This window comes from Excalfactoria chinensis, chromosome Z, assembly GCF_039878825.1.
Source record: "Excalfactoria chinensis isolate bCotChi1 chromosome Z, bCotChi1.hap2, whole genome shotgun sequence".
Classification (NCBI taxonomy): Eukaryota; Metazoa; Chordata; class Aves; order Galliformes; family Phasianidae; genus Excalfactoria; species Excalfactoria chinensis.
This window is the reverse complement of record NC_092857.1, coordinates 56,895,049-56,914,704: the sequence shown is the minus strand read 5'-3', so window position 1 is coordinate 56,914,704 and position 19,656 is coordinate 56,895,049. Positions and strand designations below refer to the sequence as shown.

Below are 19,656 nucleotides of genomic sequence, written 5' to 3'. Positions count from 1 at the left end.
AGGGATTCTCTCATTGTTTACCTTTCAACATGCTTACCTTGTTTACAGCGCCTTCTGTTGTGTACCACATTGATGAAATGGGCACAACTGTTGAAGAAACAGCTGCTAGTATCTATGTTGCCAAAAGAAAAGGAACGGAATACATTTCCTGTATAATTCAGAAGACTGTTTATTGAACATTCTTCAAAATACAATTAGTTTACCTCTGAGGTGTGACATACATTGTATTTTAATTTCCTGTAGAATTGATAGGTAATTTATCACAATGCCGTATCTTATTGCATAGAGGAGTCCACAGAATAATGCAGTATCCCTTTCTAGTCAGCAGTGAAGTAAAGTACTGCTTGACAAAATGTCATGCTTCCAAAGAAAACTGGCAAACGAATTGGTTTACTTTTAAAACATTTCACTTTCATTGGTCCTGCTAAACAAACCTGTTACAAGGAACAGCAGGCTGATGTTACAACTAAACTGATAAATTATAACATTGATAAATATTTTATATAACGTAGTTTTGCTACTCTGAGCGCTCATCTTTTCCTAATTTTTCACAATCAAGATACTTTGCCATATATTTCTCTTGCAAGGATGCTCTTGTTTATTCATTTCCATTACGTATTTTTTCTTTGTTTTTAGGAAAGTAAAGTAAATGCCTTGATACACAGATGTGATCTGCCGTCTCACTTAACAGCTCTGCGAGGTAGGAAAGTTAATATCGCCTTAACAGGCAGAGAAACTGAGAAGGAGTAGTAGAACTCTTGTCCATTCAAACTGCATACCACTGGTGAGAACTACAATTACATACTTTCTCAATCTTAAATTGTCATATATTCTTTTTCTAAATGAAATTATCCCTGATAATCACTTACGCTGGTGCGTACAAGCAATGTAAACACGTTGCTAAATATTACCGTTCCTTTTAAACAATATACTAAAGGTAAGAGTTCTGCTGACTGGAGCAGTACCTCTTCAACATACTCATTAGCTTGTTAGTCTTTATTCCTACAGTCATTTCAAGTCAGTTTATATTAAAGTGCTTAGTGGTCAGTTATTTTCAGTCACCTGAATTCAGAAGTTAACATGAATTCCTTCAAAGAAGTCAGCTGCTAAATGTGGGCAGCTTTCATCCATAACTGCTTTATTTTTGCTTTGCTGCAGTTATAAGGAATTTTATTTATTTTCATGCTTTAACAGCTAAAGCAAAGAACTGACTAGTGCAAATGCTTAGACACAATTCAACAAAAATGGATACATTCTTTTTCTGTGCAGAGGCCATATACTGGCATGTAGCTTGTTCCATCAACAGGCATTTCAGAGGAGCTTTAAAAAGTGCAATCTGCAAAACATGGCAAATGAACAATGTGTGATCCTGGATCCCATTTCACAGCGTAAAACAATTACAAAAAAAAAAAAACAAAACAGTTCCATATGTTTTTGGAGAGTAAGCCTAAACCCAAAAGAGCTAAAGTGTTAGTTCTGTCAGTGACACTCAGCCTACCTCCGGGATTCTATTTCAAGTAGTGTAAGTCTTGAACATTACACCTCCTTGCAACAACAGCTAGTACGTTGCTTCATCCATGTTGTCATCACTGCCAGCACCAAAGTCATCTCCGTCTTCAAAGTATGAAGAAATATAGTCATTTTCCTAAATAGAAACATATTGCAGACCAAAACACTATCACTATATTTATAAATCAATATGTAATCACTATATTACCACTCCTGTGAAGGAGACAATTTATAGAATAAATATGTTTAAAACTGGTTGGGCACTACGTTTTTGAAATGTTAACGTAAGTTCATTTCTTGTGAAAGAAAAAAAAATGAAAAAACTTAATTTTTGGTATCTCTGAAAGGACAGGCACCTTTTAAAAAGTAATTGTTGTACCCCATTTTGATGGTGAGAATGGTTTTATGTATTGTTTTGTGGCAGGACATGTTCCTGTTGACCAGCTCTCTATTTCGGAGCTGTTTGGGAGTAACAAATCTCAAACACTTGCCTAACTACAAGATGGTGTACTACAACAAAGAAAACTAATTGAACAGTGCATTTCCCTATGACTCTTCCTCTGCTTCAGAAAAGCTAGGGACATTTCTCTAGCTGACAGCCAATACACTGCTCAATGACTGTGATCTGATTTGGTGGAAAGAGAAAACTAAATAAAACACCTCTTCATGTTCCTCTTCATCATATTCCTCTGGTTCTTCAGCTTCTTCATCGTCTTCACCTTCTTTATCTTTCGTCTTGTCTTTCTCATCATCAGATTTTTCTTCTTCTTCATCCTTTTTTTCTAGCTCCTGTTAGAAGACGTTTTCATCTACACTGTAATCCAACATTATGGCATAATCCTCACAACCAAAGTGTTATGCTGCAGTTAATAGCAAGATGAGTATCCTAACAATACTGTACAAATATATTTTGTCAATATGTAAGGACAATGTGATGTGAAATGCTAGAACATTATAAGAACTTTTTTAATTGAATGTAAGACACCAGGCTTCAAGTCTAAAAAAAGCATGTCTTCTGTAATAAATTGAGATGATTCATTCCCTTTACCATATACTCTTGGGGCAATTCACAGGAGGAAGTCATATAATACTTGATAAAATGCAACCACAAACTATAAAGTGTCTGCACCAAACTGCTGATACGTCATCAAAAAAAACCTTTCAGCTTTCTATTTCCACATGGTGGGCAGTCAGCACCAAAATCAAAGTCACTTTTGTCCTAAATTCTTCTCTCTCTTTCTTTGCTCTCAACTTACTAATGGGTTTATTTCCAGCGTCAGTAAATTGCTGAAACAACCATCAATTCAAAATTTCTGGATCCATTTCCTCCTTCAGCACGCTCTATTTTTCACAATTAGGCCACACAGCTGTACTGTGAAGAACAACTGAATGATGTGTTGGGAGTTAAATAGAATTTAAACAAACAAACAACAGTTCCTCTATTGCCAGGCTTTATCCTTCTCCTCTCCCTTGTTCTGCAATACTACAGAACTTTTGTCAGTCAAGGTAACAAGACCAGGCCAGAAAGGCTGATGTGGTTATCCCAAAAACTAGATCAGAGGATTAATTTCCCTTCAGTAACTTGTGTTGTACAATTCGTTAAGATTAAGCACATCTTACCTCTATTTTTTTCAAGACATCCACGTTACTTTTAGGCTCAGAATTCTTTGCCTTTTTTGTTTTCGCACCTGCTGAAATGAAGTACATAACTATTATTTTTTTCTTGTATATGAAATAACAAGAATCCTTTTATTTGCTTCTAAGAGCTCCTATCCTAAGAGTAGTAGCTGCCACAAAAATCTTATACCCTCTGTACTACAATTACTTCAGATCTGAGCTCCAACACGCACATAGCCTGATTCATCTAAGCGATATCTACAGGGCCAGTTTGAAATTCCTTGTATGCAGATATTCGATGGAAGGTCTTATCAGACTATAGCAGTGAGCCTCACAAAATGTTTTTCACTTACCCACAATAAAGTAAGACATTAGGAAAAAGAAAACAAACAAACCACAAATATGCTGTCATTTTTTATCACCTAAGGAGATAAAACTTATGCACAAAATAATGACAGCAAGGCACTTCAGACAGGTTTTTTGTTGAAAAAAAAAAAAAGAGAGACTGAAGAGTTTATGAGCTCCCCTGGGATAATGAGGTTACTGCAGTTAGATGGCTGTTGGACCAGATGTGACTCTTACATGGACACAGCCTTTATCAGGTTGCTCCCTACAGCTCATTCTCATCCTACTTAATTATATGGTGGAGCAAAGGTTGAACGTATGACTCCATAACCAGGTAAGAGCTGTCTGAATTGCAGCATCCAAGCTTGGGAACACCTGTCTCAGTTCCATGGGTGCAGTTTGACTGGCAGAAACAAAGAGCTCTGAGCTGAGAAATATTATAGCAAAGCTATAGATGCCCTGTTTCCATGGTATACCAGTTTTTCCACCCTTTCACTGTACCATGCAGCCCTGCATAAAACTTACACATTAGGGTTTTACACAATGGCCAGACAGCCATAGACCAGGCAGTTCTATAACATGCACCCTTGGCTTTTATTTTTTATTTTTACAATACAGTACACTAAATGTAATGAGAAAGAAAATTAGTATGTGCTGATGGAAGGAGGAGATAGCTTTTCTGGAGCAGACAGTAGTCCAAAGTCATATGTATTTTATTTGGCCTAATACCTAAGGAAATGGAGCACTAAAAGGGGCTAAGAAAAGAACTGCATTTTCTCAAAAGCATTTGTCATAAATAACACCCTGTTCATTTTGGTATTTTGCCTAGGAAGAGTTTAAGCAACAAAAGCACCACACACAGCTGAGGGAAGTCAAGCTGCTCTATAATGATGTATGAACACATACATCAAAGCAAACACATCCAGAATGAAGGAGGCCTTCAGAGAAAACAAGTGTGATTCAAAATGATCATCTCTGCACAAACACCTGCAGACTTTTAGAGATAATGTCTATAAACAGCTTGGAAGTAAAAAAGATATGCAAAAGCCTTCACTAAATGGTGGGAATCTCTGGAACTAACTGTAATATTACAGATGCCTACCCTTTGAATGTAGAACTAAGTGAAATAGCTCTTTACATACATGTTGCTTTGAGATGCAAGGCAATACAATCTATTTTCTGTTAAACTGCTGTTCCTACAATGCTTTGGCTTTCTTGAGTAAATCTGATTGCTGTTCACATGTGCATGCAGCTGACCTACAGGAGCTGAAGCCAGTCAGCTTACTGCCTGTGGGTTTTTTAAATTTTTTTGGGGTTTTGGTGTTTTTTTGTTTGTTTGTTTTTCATTTGTTTGTTTGTTTGTTTTGGAGGCACTGCTGATATTTCAGACATTGTGGTCCACAGTCCCGCCTAACTGTGGGAGAGATATGAAACCCTGCTGGAAGTTATGTCAGTAAAAGACGGGGCAAGGTGTTAAGTTAAAACACTCAGGGAAGTCTTAAAGGGGGTCAAAATGATGTCAGCTCCATACATATAACTGTGAAGTGACCCAAAAACCACTCCTGTGATCTTTGATGATAGGAAACCTCTTTGTGTCTCAGTGCAGATAAAATTCACTTCACTCCCTCACCTTTGTTCCACTCTATTATGAATTGTCACCTAACATGGCTGTAATCAGAACAAAAAGTAACATGGCTTTGGTATGATCTCCATACCACCAAGATTTCCCTAAAAAAAACCCTGAAACCTCATGATTTTTGCTTTTAGAGAAAGGTTTTTTACCTAATCAAATGTGGGTGGTCAGTTTATCTTATCTGTTACAATTAAGTAGGAAAACATACTTTCAAGAGCAAATTGAGAAACATGCACAAAAGACAGTGGAAACAAAGAATACATTGATCAATGATTCTTTGTGATAATCAGTATGTTAGTATATTAAGGGGATACAGGATTGGCATTTGTGATTTCATAGAATCTTGGGAAGCTTATTATTGCCTGTAGGCTTACAAAAGCCAGTACAATTTCTTCTTTTAAAAAAAAAAAAAAAAAAAAAAAAAAAAAAAGAAAAGAAAATGGATATGTACTCGTTTCTTCTTGACGGATTTTGCAAATAAGTAGTTAATTTCTATTGAATCTTGATGTCTACCTTTATTACCATGCTTCTCAATGACGCTCTTAAAAGAAAATAAGCTTCCAGCTGAGCCAGTCTCCATGACTACTGCACATTCCCCTTCCTTTTTCTATTTTATCCTTGAACTGAAAAATGACATATGAAGGACTTGGACAAAGAGAGCAAGAAAGTAAACAACTGTATGTAACAGACAGCTAGATACAGGAGGCCAAGTGTTGTTTCACATCAACAAAGCAACAGACTTCTATAGAGAACTAAAAATAATAGTCATGCATACTGGAAAACACTTTAAAACATGAATACACTTCTGATGCTGTGCAGTAAAAAGATTTCTTTTGCTTAAAGAGCAACCAATACCAACTGCTGTTGAAGGATCTGGTTCACAATTCTGCAGAAGAAAGCTGAAAATAAACAAAAAAAGTAAAACCAGAGAAACAGAAAATAACCTACATTAAATTACATATAAAAGACCTAAAAAAATACAAGTCAGCCAAATAATATACAATTTAATTGAGAAACCCAAAATGTGAAGAAAATCTGAAAAGCTAGCTATTTGTTGAATAGAAGAAGGACTGCAAAACAAAAAGATTTTTGCATTTTTAATCTACCAGTATCACATATTAGCAGCTAGCAAATTACTAAAAGCCAGGCAGACTACTCAATTATTTAGAAAATAATTTACCAAAAGCCCTACATATTAGGCCTATCTAACCAGCTCTAGCATGTTCTTACAAAATCTTTTAAAATCTTTAAAAATATATAATCTACCTTTTTTCATCTTTTTCCTTGGCTTCAACTCCCTTGGAAGTCTTCTCCAATCTGTACAGAAAGTAGCTTTAATACTTATAAAGAATGATTTACAGCAGTAATCCTCCTCCTCTCACTCAGCAACACTGCCCCTGCTGTGCTTGATTCCATGACACTTAAGTCTAATTGTCACATAAGGTCATATAGTGTTTATAAGTCTAATTGTTTAAGCACCCAACGATTTTGCTGAATCCCAATGATTTTGCTGAATTTCAGCTGTCCTTTAGGTGATGAAGTATAATGAGGACCAGCATTTTACCCACTTAATGAAAACTGGCATCTACCTTAGCCAAAGTTCAGCCCTTCCAGTGTCCCTCTAAATTACATAGAATCATCAAGTCTGAAGTATTGACCTATTCAGATATATTTGTGAAAGTTTAATGTCATAAAATCAACTTACCAGTGACTGAGAAAACATGCTGGTGGTTTTTTTTAGTAACTTTAATATTTTCTCCCAGTTCAAAAATGGTATGTGCATAGGAAATAACAGAGTGAAAGCTATAGAGATCAAGCTTGCATTTTTGATGAGAATTAGTTGTTTTGAATCAGAAAAAAATAAAATCATATTTATTTATTTTTTTTCTAGACAAAACAATGCTTCCTTTTGATCTGAAAGCAGGAAAAGGGCATAACCCTCAACAAGGAATACATGCCTTGTTAAGAATGCACGTACTATTTTAATACTTTAAAAATCTGGAATCAAACATTTCAGAAGAACAGATTACCCAGGCTAATAACAAAACAGCCTTTGGTGTTCTCAGGTATTACCTGGGGTCCACGCTGCATGCTCCTTTTCATCATCCATGTACTTTTTACTGTACCTTTCAATTGCTGTAGAGAAAGATGAAAATATTTTTTGAATCCATTAGAGAGGCAATCCACAGAGTTTTTGATATTTTCCTGTAATTAAACATATAGTGTATCTCTTTACCCCACGTGAAGCACTTTCTTGCACTGTTAAACAACACTTTAAAACAGTTTCATAGCTGTTTTCATGGTAGTTCCTAGGACTAATCATACAGTAAGTACTCAAAAAAACTGGATTTTATAACCCTAGTTTTCATAGAAACAACCCCAATAATAAATAATGAAAACCAGAAAGAGTAATGCTCCCCATTTTGAAGGTATCTCCTTTCCATCAAGGGAATGCCAGTCCTGTCCATCTAGTTGTTGATGTAGGGGACTGGCAGGGCAGGCAGAGAGGTGGGCTGATTACTGGCTGAAAAGCTGCACCACAGAATGGTGATGTGCAGTACGAAGCCTAGCTGGAGGCCCAGGGGGCAACACTGGGTCCAAGACCTGTCTAACATCTTCATTAATGATTTGGATGATCTCACTACTTGAACAGGGATTATTTTTGTGGGCATTGTACAAAAAGTGAAAAACAGACCATGATCTATGCAGTAGAAGACTTCTAACTTACTCAATGTAGAAAAGTGTGAAATAAGACTCAATTTTAAACCTAGCTGTGGTCAGAGCAGAAGAAGACCTACATAAAACTGAGCAACAGAAAGCTTCTATCTAAATTGACACTTAATATAGGCGGCCTTCACAGGTGCTGTATGAAACTGTAAGCAACACGGGGAAAGACAATAGTAGTTTTGATTTCAGCTCAGTGACCTTTAGTGAAGAATTAATTGCTGATCGGTAGAAAAAAGTACGCCTGCCTGACTTGCCACTCACAGTTGATGAATTAATTCCAAACCACTGCCAAGCTGACAGTCACCCAGTCACAACAGATATACCTGCAGGAAAAATATGAATGATTCATAGCTTAGGAAATATAGAAAACAGAGAACTTGGAGAATACGCTTACCACTTGCTCAAAATAAATAAGTGTGAAATAATGATGCAAATCTATCCATGGTACACTAATGCATCAAAATTGACATGTACCATTAGATATGACTTTCCTTCACTATGTGAATAATGAAAGAAAGATACCTGGTCCTAACTGATTAAACTGTTTCCCTTCTCACTCTTCAAATGACCATTTGGCTCACAGATGTTGTGCTGGCAGCCTGGAAGAATTCATTTGTTCCTGCAGCAAAGCCAATCTAAGAAATTTCTGCCAACAGCCCCCACTTCTGACTCTCCTGTAATCTTACCAGATGTTTAGATGAAATACAGGGAAGAAAAGGGTTGTAACCCACATTACTGAAAAGACCAGTTAAGAATAATTAGATGAAAGCAAGCTATTTAAGCTGCAGACAACCACCGATGTAACGACACTAAACCACAGAAACAGAGGTATTTTTCAGCAGCCAAAGCTTCAGTAGAGAGTTATGGCAAGATACCAACTTTTCCTCAGGGAGACACTGAGAAGAACTGAAGTGGCACTATTCTTGCTTACCTGCAACAGACAATTTTGGTACTAAAACAGTCAAAGCTGACAGCTGCGTTAAAGAAAGACCATACTCGGCGCTAACACTCAGAAAGGATACAGAAACAAAGGTTAAGAGGTAAGAACTACCACATGAGGCATAGTTGGAAAACAGGTAAGCAGCTGGTTCCTTGGAAACTACTCAGACATGCTTTCAGGCAAAGCAGTTTCCTTTTTTGTGCCTCAGACGGAAATAGCAAACTTCAAGTCTGACAAAGATCAAGAGCACAGAAAGCTTCTGATAAGAATCTGGAAAGACTGAAATTTGTTTACATGAGAGATGAAAGATATATGAGTTAAAAAAAGACTAATTTTTATTTCTTCTACAATCATAAAAGGATTTAGAAATGAAGATCAGATCTCCTGTTCTCCTTGCCCCATAACCAAGAGTTTACCCGGATGCACAGTCAGCCTCTTTGACTGCTGTGTGAACTCTGGGCTCTGAAACTACTTTATGCTCTCTGTAGGAATTCTGGGTCAGCAGAAAATATCTGAAGGGGTACTGAAACACAGCAGACATGTGGCTAAACAAGTGTGCTCAAATTAAAAAAATATTAAGGGGGTCAGGGAGCACTGGAAGCTATATTATCATACTGCAGTGTGTTTCTTCTTTTGAAGCAGAACTTTAATACAAGAACAAGTGGACAGTCAATAATGTGTATTAATCAGAGTACTGTAATCAAAGCTAATACAAAGAGAATTGCACACAGCCTCAAAAACCTCTAGGATTTGCTCACATTCAAGAAGAGGATGAGACTGTGTGACTATCATATTTCTACCATGAATACTCAGAAAATACTTTGCTGGTTTCAGGATGGATATTAAAACTCACGTTTTAGAGTTCATGTGAGTTCTCATTACTTGAAATCATATTATAGCAGTGGAAAGATTATCTAATGTGCAGCTATTCTGGATTTCTTAAACAATAAAGCTTGATAGAGACAGCCTATCACACAGACTGGGCCTTAAGTTTGACACAAACAGCATATCCTAACATTTCTTCTTTTCTTGTATTAGCACTTAGTGTTTATGGCACTGAGAATCAGAACTCAGAAGGATAACAGAGAGAGGTAAAAGTCACAAGAGAAAAAAATCATTCCTCACAGTAATAAGCTCCCGTGACTGCTAGGTTTAAAATACTGCAACTGCAAAGTAAACAGACTGTGGCCTTCCTTTCCTGCTCTGTTTTCTGACCAGGATGCTTGGATTTTTTACACATTACAGTGTAATGATGCATGAATGGATATCAAGTAGCAGAGCATTTATTTTTCTCAAACAACAAGGCTGTTAATGTGTAATTATATGTAAGTAAAAGACATTCTCAAATAAAATGCAGTCTTCAAATTCAGCTGTACTTCTGATGCAAACTTCAATCAGTCATATAGTCTCACCTTGATCTTTCTATTTCAAGTGAGTTCTCAGTCTTCCCTGATCTCTGCTGCATCTTACCAATCTTCCTGAGTGAGCTCGGGGGGAATAATTATGTTCCAGAAGAGCACATTTTAGAATATCCTGCTATTAACTGAAATATTTATTGTTTTAAGTACATGTCTACAGAATTAAAATGGAAGCTGAATTTCAAATCTTACATTTATTATGAATTTCTTTGCTCTACTGCAAAATTTTTACAGTATTTTTAACATGTAGTAATATCTATTTAGTTTGTATTGATTATCATATAACTGAAAGAACCACAAATAGTTGGTCTTAATGTTTCTTACTTTATATCAAAAGAATACCTTGGTTTTTTAACACAGCAGTTGCTTTCAAGGTACAGCACTTGTATGGGTGACCTGTAACTTCAGTAAATGTAAATGAGAGCATTCCTATCATATTACTCTGTCTCTTTCTTATTCTCCCTTGTCAGTACTAAATACATTTCCAACACATGCCTTTCACAACATTATCCTTCACGGAATAAATACTGAAGACAGAAATAAAAATAAAAAGCACATAAACAAACCTTCATGATCTTCTTCTACTGCCAAAAAATATGGCATTTTTTTCATAGTTCCTCTAAATTCTTGTTTTAAGGCCAACATGTAATCTTCATCCTCTCCTGTTTTCAGAGGCACTGGTTTATTTTCTGTACTCTGTACAAATTATTTTTATTATTTGCAATGTCTTTGATATCCATCAAATATACAGGAACACTAAAAAAAACACCTACAATAGACACATATAATCATGAAAGAATGCAACTTTGCATTGTACTACATTGCAGGTATACGTTACTATGTTCTAAAACACATAACTGTTTAGATTTACACTTTTCATAAATTTATCTTTCTGTAAAAAATCATCAAGCAATCAGGAAGAAAATATTAAAGCTGTGAAATAGCGATTCACAGTGATGCTAAGCTTAAAGGATTCTTAAATAACAACATCAGTTTTTCATTCCAAGCTAACTTAACCAGAAACCACTGCTTCAGTCAAGCAAACCAGGTTGTAACCCCTTCTAAAACAGTATTTCAACTGTGTGAATTGCTTTGGAAGAAATGCCTCCTTCCATGGAAACTACAACAGATACAAAGATATAGCAAATTCTTAGTTACAAAACTCTATTTTTCAACAGTCAGCACCATTAACTATGCATTTTTCACCAGCGATGAACAAGAGCCTGCAAGCTGTGCTTGTAAAAACCTGAATCTGTGGAGGTGACCCACTGCCACTGTAGCCACAGCTGGAATGAACCACCCAACACCTCACTGTGCTCACATCCACTGTTGGGTCTCCATAGCCATTCAGCAAGCATCAGTGAATGTCAGTGAGTGTCACTTATTGCTCGTGGAGGAGTTCAGTGATAACCCTTTCCTTTATCCACAGTTCCATGTCAGACACCATTCTCAGACTGTCCCTCTGCTGCCATCTGTTGCACAGCAATAAGATGTAATGGAATGTTGGTGGAAAGGTTCAACCCCTACTGTTGTACCACCAACATACACCTCTGATGGTGTGGGCCAACATCACAAAATAGGAGGCATTACTTTCAGAGCACCCTTCATACATTATGTATGATTACCCCAAATAACACAGTTTGATTAAAATCATGTCACAACCAGATAGCACACAGGCCCACACACATCACAATTTTATTTATTTTTTTTTCAGTTAAACAAACTGTTGAGTTCTTCTGCCTATTTTTGTTTGTTTGAACTATAAATCCTGAAACTGGAAAGATACGTAATAAAAGGTTTATAAAATTTATGGCAAACTAAAGCTGGTGATGGAAATAGGATGTCGTAACTACATATTATTTCTCTCACCTGACAGGTGGTGCACAAGCAACATCTGAGTGGTTGGCTGCAAACCACAAAGCATTATCATAAATCTGACAGCTGGAGTTTACTAGTTCCAGCTTTCTTTGCTAGGCCAACATTTTAAACTTCTCATGATGCTGATGTTATGCTGGTTTTCTAATTGCATTTACAAGAAATCAATTACAACACAAAAAAGCCCATAAGAAACATGTAAGCATGACTTGTAATTGACTGCTTAAAATAATTTCAGTGTTAAGTCAGTGAACAGCTGCAAGATCATACTTTTGGTCACTGACCAGTCATTAAATGTAATTCATGCAAATTTTACCAGTTCCAGTTACACCACTGAGTTACTTCAAATTTTCAGTGGAAAATAGCATCTCTGACTTCTCCAATGTATATGTTAGATACGGCTTATACAATGGATTTGAGATTAATAATTATAAGACAAATCCATCACTGTTTGTAACTGCAGAATCTGTAGTCACACATAATTCAGTATCCTAATGCTATCAAGCAGTTAATAACCACACTAGGAACAATTAATATGACTTAAAATCAATGAAGTCATGCAATTTAAATTATAAGGGAAATGGTGGACTAAGACATTAACATAACATCCAGTTCATTAAATCAAAACCATGTGTAAAATAACTATTCAGGTAAATATATCAGAATAGCATTGATTATATGCCAAACTTTCTGGTTTCATATCATAATGAGTTTAGAAAAAAATTATGCACATTGATCAAATCCTCATATAAAGGGGAAGTTCTCATATGAAACTGCAAGCCTACTTTTCAGCCTCAAAACTGTCCAAGTTTGACTACATAGCAAAACTCATCTTGATAAGAAAATAACTTACTTTTTCTTTCCCTTTAATTTTCTGATTCATTCCTGATACACCCCAAATGTCCAATCTCAATATCCTTAACTACATAAAATATCTTTCTGTTGTTTTCAAATTATTTTTTCACATTCTGGCTACAGAAACACAAGATAATTGTCCAAAATCCTTCTGTGTTTGCATCAAAAGAAAATTTCTAAATCAGATACTTTCATACCTTGAAACACTAGTATAACTTCATCTCAGGTAAGTTCAAAAATCCAATGTTTCCATTACTGTAGCATCCAGAAAACCAAATTACAGTGAAGACTTTAATGAATGAATGTGTCACAAGCTATCTAGGTTACTGAGGGATACAACTGCTAGCAAATAGGTAGGAAGAAATAACAATAACAGTAAAAACAGCAACAACTGATCATTCACATTAAGTACTTGAAAACTGACCCTAGCGTTCTTAGAGTTGTTCTTATACTTCATTTCAGTATCTAAATGAAAGAGAATGCACTTTACCTGAACTCCGAGAGAGCTAAAGAAAGCCTCAGTACTTACAGGAAATAGTGGTGGAGGCTTACACACAACATCAGGTAGAACTGCACCTTTAGAGAAGCCAATGGCTTCAATGTTGAAGGTAAATGAAGCACGTCCTCTTCCTCTCCCTGACCCAGCCATTTGAAGTTACTGAAAATATTTAAAGATTTTTAGAGGTTTAATGTTTTACATATATGAAATACACTGCATATCAAATTTACATGTAAAACCCAATGTTTAGCAAACATTTAAGTAATTTTAAAAGCACTCTCAAAAGCCATATAAATTTCAGATGTTTTTAATGCCCATCTTAGGTGCTATAAGTTACACTGATGCTTTAAATAAATTTTTTCCCCTCATTTCCACAGGATACTTTTGCAAGACAGAAATTAATTCATAATATATGCGTTAATACTTTCTTCGTAGTATATGTAGTGACTTGAGTCCAATCAAGGTAGAATCACAGAATCATTTAGGTTGGAACAGACCTTCAGTATGATCATCTCCAAGCACCTAACACTACCAAAGTTAACAAGAAACCATGTTGCTAAGCACAATTTCCATATGTATCTTGACATGGTGTTCCCACGTGGTGGTGGTGACACTACCACTTTCCTGGGAAGCACTTTCCAGTGCTTGATCAACCACTCCATTGCTGCCAGTGTCAGCATCCCTGCAGGACCTCATCACAACAAACACCCAAGTATATAGGGATCCATTTAAGTCCAGGACATTCCCTGCCTGCTGCTGTACCCACAGAGCAGAAGCTGCCCAATAAGGAGCTGGGGCAGGAGGCAGCAGGTCCCTCAGGGCTGCAGGGGGAGGGCCAGCAGTGACAAGAACCCAACCCAGCCCTACAAGAGGCCACACCAGGAATGGCACTAGCAGAGCTGCAGCTGCTCAAGGATTAAAAACAACACAGCTACAGTACAAAGTCTCACTCATTGCACAGCTAACACTGTTTAGTACAGGTGCTGTTTTTCCCCCACAGCTAGTGCCTTGCCATGCCCCAGATGCACTGGAACAGCCACCTCCCAGTGGAAGGCTTTAGATACACTGTCTTGAGCTCAGCCATGGCATAACAACTAAAAGAAATGGAAAAAAAAAAAAAAAAAAAAAAAAAAAAGAAAAAAAAAAAAAAAAAAAAAAGTGAAAAGCAAAAAGTTCACAGATCCTGAGCTTACTATGAACACGTTTTGCATTTTCTGAACTGTCTCACAACTAGTTTGTGTTTATCGTGGCTTCTTTGTCCCTCCAATATTTATTATTTATTTATTTATCTATCTGTCCAATTAATTAATTAATTAATGCCGTTTTCCTTTGCCTTTGTAACCACTTTTGGGTACTGAAAACACCAAAACCAGAAAAGTTTAACATAAAAGCATCAAAGGACTTCTCTCTGCTCCACTAACAGTTGATAAAAGGAGGTTGTTTTAAACAAAAATATTTCAAGGAATCACAGATTCATAGAATCATTCAGATTTGAAGAGATCTCTATGATCAGGCGTGTCTTACCTGTAGCTCAGCAAAGCTCACCCTGAGACTGCCATCTGCCCCTGCATCATCATGGCAGTGGCTCTGACCCACCGAGAGGTCAGTCCAGCCTTGGTATCCCATCCACTCCTCATAGCAACCACACAGTGGTGTGCAGTCAGCACTGTATGGGCTGAAATTGGGACATGGGGCAGGTGCAGAGCAATGCTGGCTCAAGTTAAGTTATGGAGAACAATTGCATGCATTTTGATATATCCTCTAAATGCAGTCCTGCGAGCAGTTAAAAATACGTAGCTGTACTTTCCATTTTGATGATGGAATTTGGGAAAGGTTTCAAGACTGCTGAAAGAATCACCGGGTTTTCTTTTGTATATCTGTGACCCAGTTTTCAGTCAACATAGATACATCACCTGTATTTTCAAATGGAATGTATGGAGTTGTGATCAGACATGTCTCTTTCCAAGACTTGTGTAAGCCCTATCTTAGCAGAGAGAAATATGTTCCATTCCACAACCATACCTTATTCATGTCAGCACTTCTTAGCAGCACGTACATTTGTGAACAACTGTTTTCAAGGATGAAAAACCAAAAGAAAAAACTTCACCCAGAATCTCTGATGAAAACTTTCAGATTCACCAGGAACTGCAATCACTGCCATCAAAGCACTGATGCACAGTTTTCACAAAAATATGGTCACATATCCTACTAGTTTTATGGTTTTGTTTCTCTCTTTTAATGTTTTAATATATACATATATATTAAAGTTTTGTTACATATATACATGAACTAAATTGTATATTTTATAAGTGGTCCAAGACTCAGAGGGCAAAACCCTCTGAGGCCAGAGGAGGCCAGGACAGCTGCAGGCCTGTGTGGCGGCCAAACACCTGCACCAGTTCCCATTAGGACATAACTCTGACCACAACTTCTGCTGTATTAATTCTCTTTGACGGGAACAACTAGCAGAAGCTGGAAATAATGGCAGAGCAGTTAAACGGATGGACACTTAAATGTGGTGATTTCTGATGCCACCTGCCACCCCCAAAAGCGTTAGGGAGGTGATATGCTGACCGCGATGGCAAAAGGCCCTTCCGGAGCCCCTTCCCTCACTGCACCCACTGCACCCACTGCACCCACCACACCTCATCCCATCCCACCCTGTCCCGTCTCGTCCTCTCCCGACCCACAGCCCCTCTCCCTCCCGCCGCCGGCTGCCGCCCCTCCGGTCCCGCTACTCACCCGCAACCTTGCTGCACCCGCAGCTGCCGCAGTGGGCCGGGCCCGGCTCTGCCCTCCCTCCCGCACCCCAGGCCCCGCCCGGCCCCTCCCCGCGGACGGACTTGGGCGGCGGCATCCGCGGCGGATCCAGAAGCGGTTCTACGAGTCGGGCAACCGGGCCAACATCTGGCTGGTGCGGGGCTCGCAGCGCGACCTGGTGATCGACGACCGGCTGGGGCTGCGCAAGCCTGCCGGACTACCTGCGGGACACCCACGTCCACTTCGACCACTCGGGCGGGCTGCAGCACTTGGAGGAGGTGGCGGTGCACAGCGCCGAGGCGGCCGCGCTGCTCCGCGGCGACAACTACGAAGCCGTCACCTGGATGTCGGACCGCGAGGTGGCGCGGCCGCCGCGGCCCGGCTGGAGAGCGCGGCACTCCTGCGTCCCGCCCGTGCGGCCCAGCCGCCTCTTGAAGGAGGGTCAGTGCCGCGAAGAGGTGGGCTGCGGGCACTCGTGGGCGGCAGATGTTGTTCTTTGTGCCCTTCTTCCTGGGACAGCGGAAAGGGCAGCTCTGGTGGCAGCGACGGAGCCCGAACGAGCGTCCTGAAGCTGTGTCAGGACAGGAGAGGAGGGCTGGGGAAGGTGGAGGAAAGGGGCTGCGCCGGAGGGCAGCGGGCACGGCCCTAGTGTCGGAGCTTAAGGTGCGTTTGGACACCGCTCTCAGACACAGGGTTTGGATTTGGGGTTGACAGAAACCTTTATAAGTACCTTCTACTCACCTAGTTTGTGTGCCTGTTGGAGGGCTTTTTCCCTAGAATAAGAGTTAATCAGCAGTACTGCTAGAAGCAAGGACCTAGCATATTAACACTGACTCATCAAGCCTGATGGGGATGGATTTACCTTAGGCTTCCAACAGCATGTCATAAGTCAGTCAGTTCTGACATCTGCTAACCCATTTTATTTGTAAACTGCTGAGGCATAACTGTATAAAGAACAGAGCAGTTTATTTATCTGTGCATTGGAAAGCATATTGGTTTTGTTTAACAGAATCATAGAATGGCCTGAGTTGAAAAGGACCACAATGATCGTCGAGCTTCAACCCCCCTGCCATATGCAGGGTCACCAACCACCAGACCAGGCTGCCCAGAGCCACATCTAGCCTGGCCTTGAATGCCTCCAGGGATGGGGCATCCACAACCTGTCTGGGCAGTCTGTTCCAGTGTGTCACCACCCTCTGATTGAAAAAATCCCCCCTAAAATCTAATCTAAACCTCCCCATGTCTTAGTTTAAAACCATTCTCCCTTGTGCTATCACTATCAACCCTCATAAACAGCCATTGCCGCTCCTGTTTATACACTTCCTTCAAGTACTGGAAGGCCACACTGAGGTCTCCCCAGAGCCTTCTCCAAGCTAAACAAGCCCAGGTCCCTCAATCTTTCCTCATAGGAGAGGGCCTCCAGCCCTCTGATCATCATAGTGGCTCCTCTGGTCCCACTCCAATAGCTCCAGAGCTCCACGTCCTTCCTGTATGGGGGGCCCAGACCTGGATGCAGTACTGCAGAAGGGGCCCCACAAGAACTGAGTAGAAGTGGTCAAAAAAAAGAACTAGGCAGTTGTGAGGGTCATGAGTTGTCACAGTGTCAGGATTTAATTAGACTGTGTAGTCGGGAGAAGGCAACCAATCATACGTTGTGCTGGATACTAATTACTCAGTCTTCTTATGCCACAATTTCATCTGGTGTATAAAACCTAGTTTGTGCAATAATAAATCTCAGCTGCTAACTCATATTGAGTCGTCTCTGAGTTCCACAATCCCACTCCTGCAAATGGTACCCGAACAGGGACCCTGATCACCGACTGAAGCAGCATTAGGGGAGAACGCTGCAGGGGGAAGAATGCAGGTGGCTGAGAACGCATGCCAAGGCCACAGGAATGACATGGAGTCTGAGGTAGCCCTGTCATTATTACACAGCTTCTTAGAGCTCTAAGTGTGGGGTAAAGCTCTGAGCCAAAACAAATGCAATTGTGTACCCCAGGGGGAGAGTGGTCAGCTATCTTGCGGGATGTGGTACTGGAGGGTGAATGGGGGGTAGCTGGAGAATTATCCAGTAGTGCATTCCCTGTGATTCACCAAGAACAGGGTCAAAGGCAGGAAGCCTGATACATTAACTTTGATTGGAAACTGATGCAGCAGTTATGAAATACTGTTGCAGAAAATGGGTTACAGTGTGAAGCAACCAGGCGGGTTCTGCAATAGATATGGTTCTCTAATTTCATTGTCCACAATGGGTCCCTGCTTGTTGGACTCGCCCTTACCAGCCTCCTGTTGCTGAGTCAATAAGTGCAATTATCCACAAGATCGAGCCTCGGACAAACATATAGCTAACATGGGCCAATTCTGTTAACCAGCTTGATTTTTGTCTTAGCCTACAGTCTGTTAATAGCCCTTTTCAGATGTGCTTGATAGGTCTTCCAATACATAACCAATCAGAATTATCTCATGAGTTTATTAGTTATATGAGCATTAAGTGTAACAGTCATTTGCGTATTAGCAACCTTTCTGTGTGCTTAATTAAAAATCTAAATGTCACTCTTCAATGGGATCCGCAGGAACTGAATTTGTTAGGGTCAAAAGCAGTGGGCGCAATGCCAGTGAATGAATCAGCATGTTTGATCTTTGGCAATGAAACACCCAATTGGTTGTCGAAAGAACTTGATGAGAACCTCACTAGGATGCTTAACATTCCACTTCCAGATTCCAGGAAAAAATCGAGGGGCACCAACCTCACCCCAAAATTAAGCAATTATTCAGCCTTGGAGACCGGCAGCTCACCATCATGCACATGCCGGGACATTCCCGAGGAAGTATTTGCTTATATGACCAAGAACACAAGGTTTTATTCAGTGGAGACGTCGTGTACAATGGATCCATGATTGACTGGCTTCCCTACAGCAACATGAGGTCTCCCTGGAGCCTTCTCTTCAAGCTAAATAAGCCCAGTTCCCTCAACTTTTCTTCATAGGAGAGGTGTTCCAACTCTCTGATCATCTTAGTGGCTCTCCTATGGCCCAGTTCCAAGAGCTCTGTTCCTTTCTTGTGCTGGGTGCCCCAGGCCTGGACGCAGTACTGCAGAAGGGACCTCACACGACCTGAATAGAGTGGGGCAACCTCCCTTTTTCCACCTCTCTTTTCCTGCTGGCCACCCCTTTTTTAATGCATCCCAGAACACAGTAGGCCTTCCAGGCTACAAGCACACACTGCTGGCTCATGTCCACCTCCTCATTCACCAGGACCCCCAAGTCTTTCTCCACAGGGCTGCTCTCAAAGGTTTCTTCACCCAGTCTGTGTACCTGAACACCTGGGATAACCCTGGTCCAAGCGCAACATCTTGCATTTGGCCTTGTTGAACCTCATTAGATTAACATAGGCCCACTTTTCCAGCCTGTCCAGGTCCCTCTGGATGACTTCCCTTCCCTCCAGTGTATGGACTGCAGCGCTCAGCTTGGTATGGTCT

At 39.8% G+C, this 19,656-nt stretch overlaps 2 protein-coding genes across 3 annotated transcripts; one reads left to right on the top strand and one right to left on the bottom strand.

The window, feature by feature from the left end:
* Nucleotides 1-147: 147 nt before the first annotated feature.
* On the bottom strand, nucleotides 148-16,211 carry POLR3G (RNA polymerase III subunit G). Of its 2 annotated transcripts, XR_011906010.1 has the most exons (9): nucleotides 16,161-16,211; nucleotides 13,449-13,577; nucleotides 10,756-10,885; nucleotides 7,178-7,240; nucleotides 6,371-6,421; nucleotides 3,130-3,200; nucleotides 2,170-2,298; nucleotides 1,499-1,645; nucleotides 148-1,336 (listed from the first exon to the last, which is right to left on the bottom strand). XR_011906010.1 is itself a non-coding variant. In XM_072359794.1 (8 exons), exons 2-8 carry the CDS (start codon nucleotides 13,566-13,568, stop codon nucleotides 1,559-1,561), a joined length of 651 nt encoding a protein of 216 aa, XP_072215895.1. In that variant the 5' UTR covers nucleotides 13,569-13,577; nucleotides 16,161-16,211; the 3' UTR covers nucleotides 148-1,558. The 2 variants fall into 2 exon arrangements, 1 of the variants encoding a protein (XP_072215895.1); XM_072359794.1 differs by having other exon boundaries at nucleotides 148-1,645.
* On the top strand, nucleotides 15,997-19,164 carry MBLAC2 (metallo-beta-lactamase domain containing 2). The gene is given in 4 exon segments (XM_072360421.1): nucleotides 15,997-16,383; nucleotides 16,385-16,623; nucleotides 18,241-18,249; nucleotides 18,954-19,164. Coding segments are annotated over 4 exon segments (846 nt in total).
* Nucleotides 19,165-19,656: the final 492 nt, after the last annotated feature.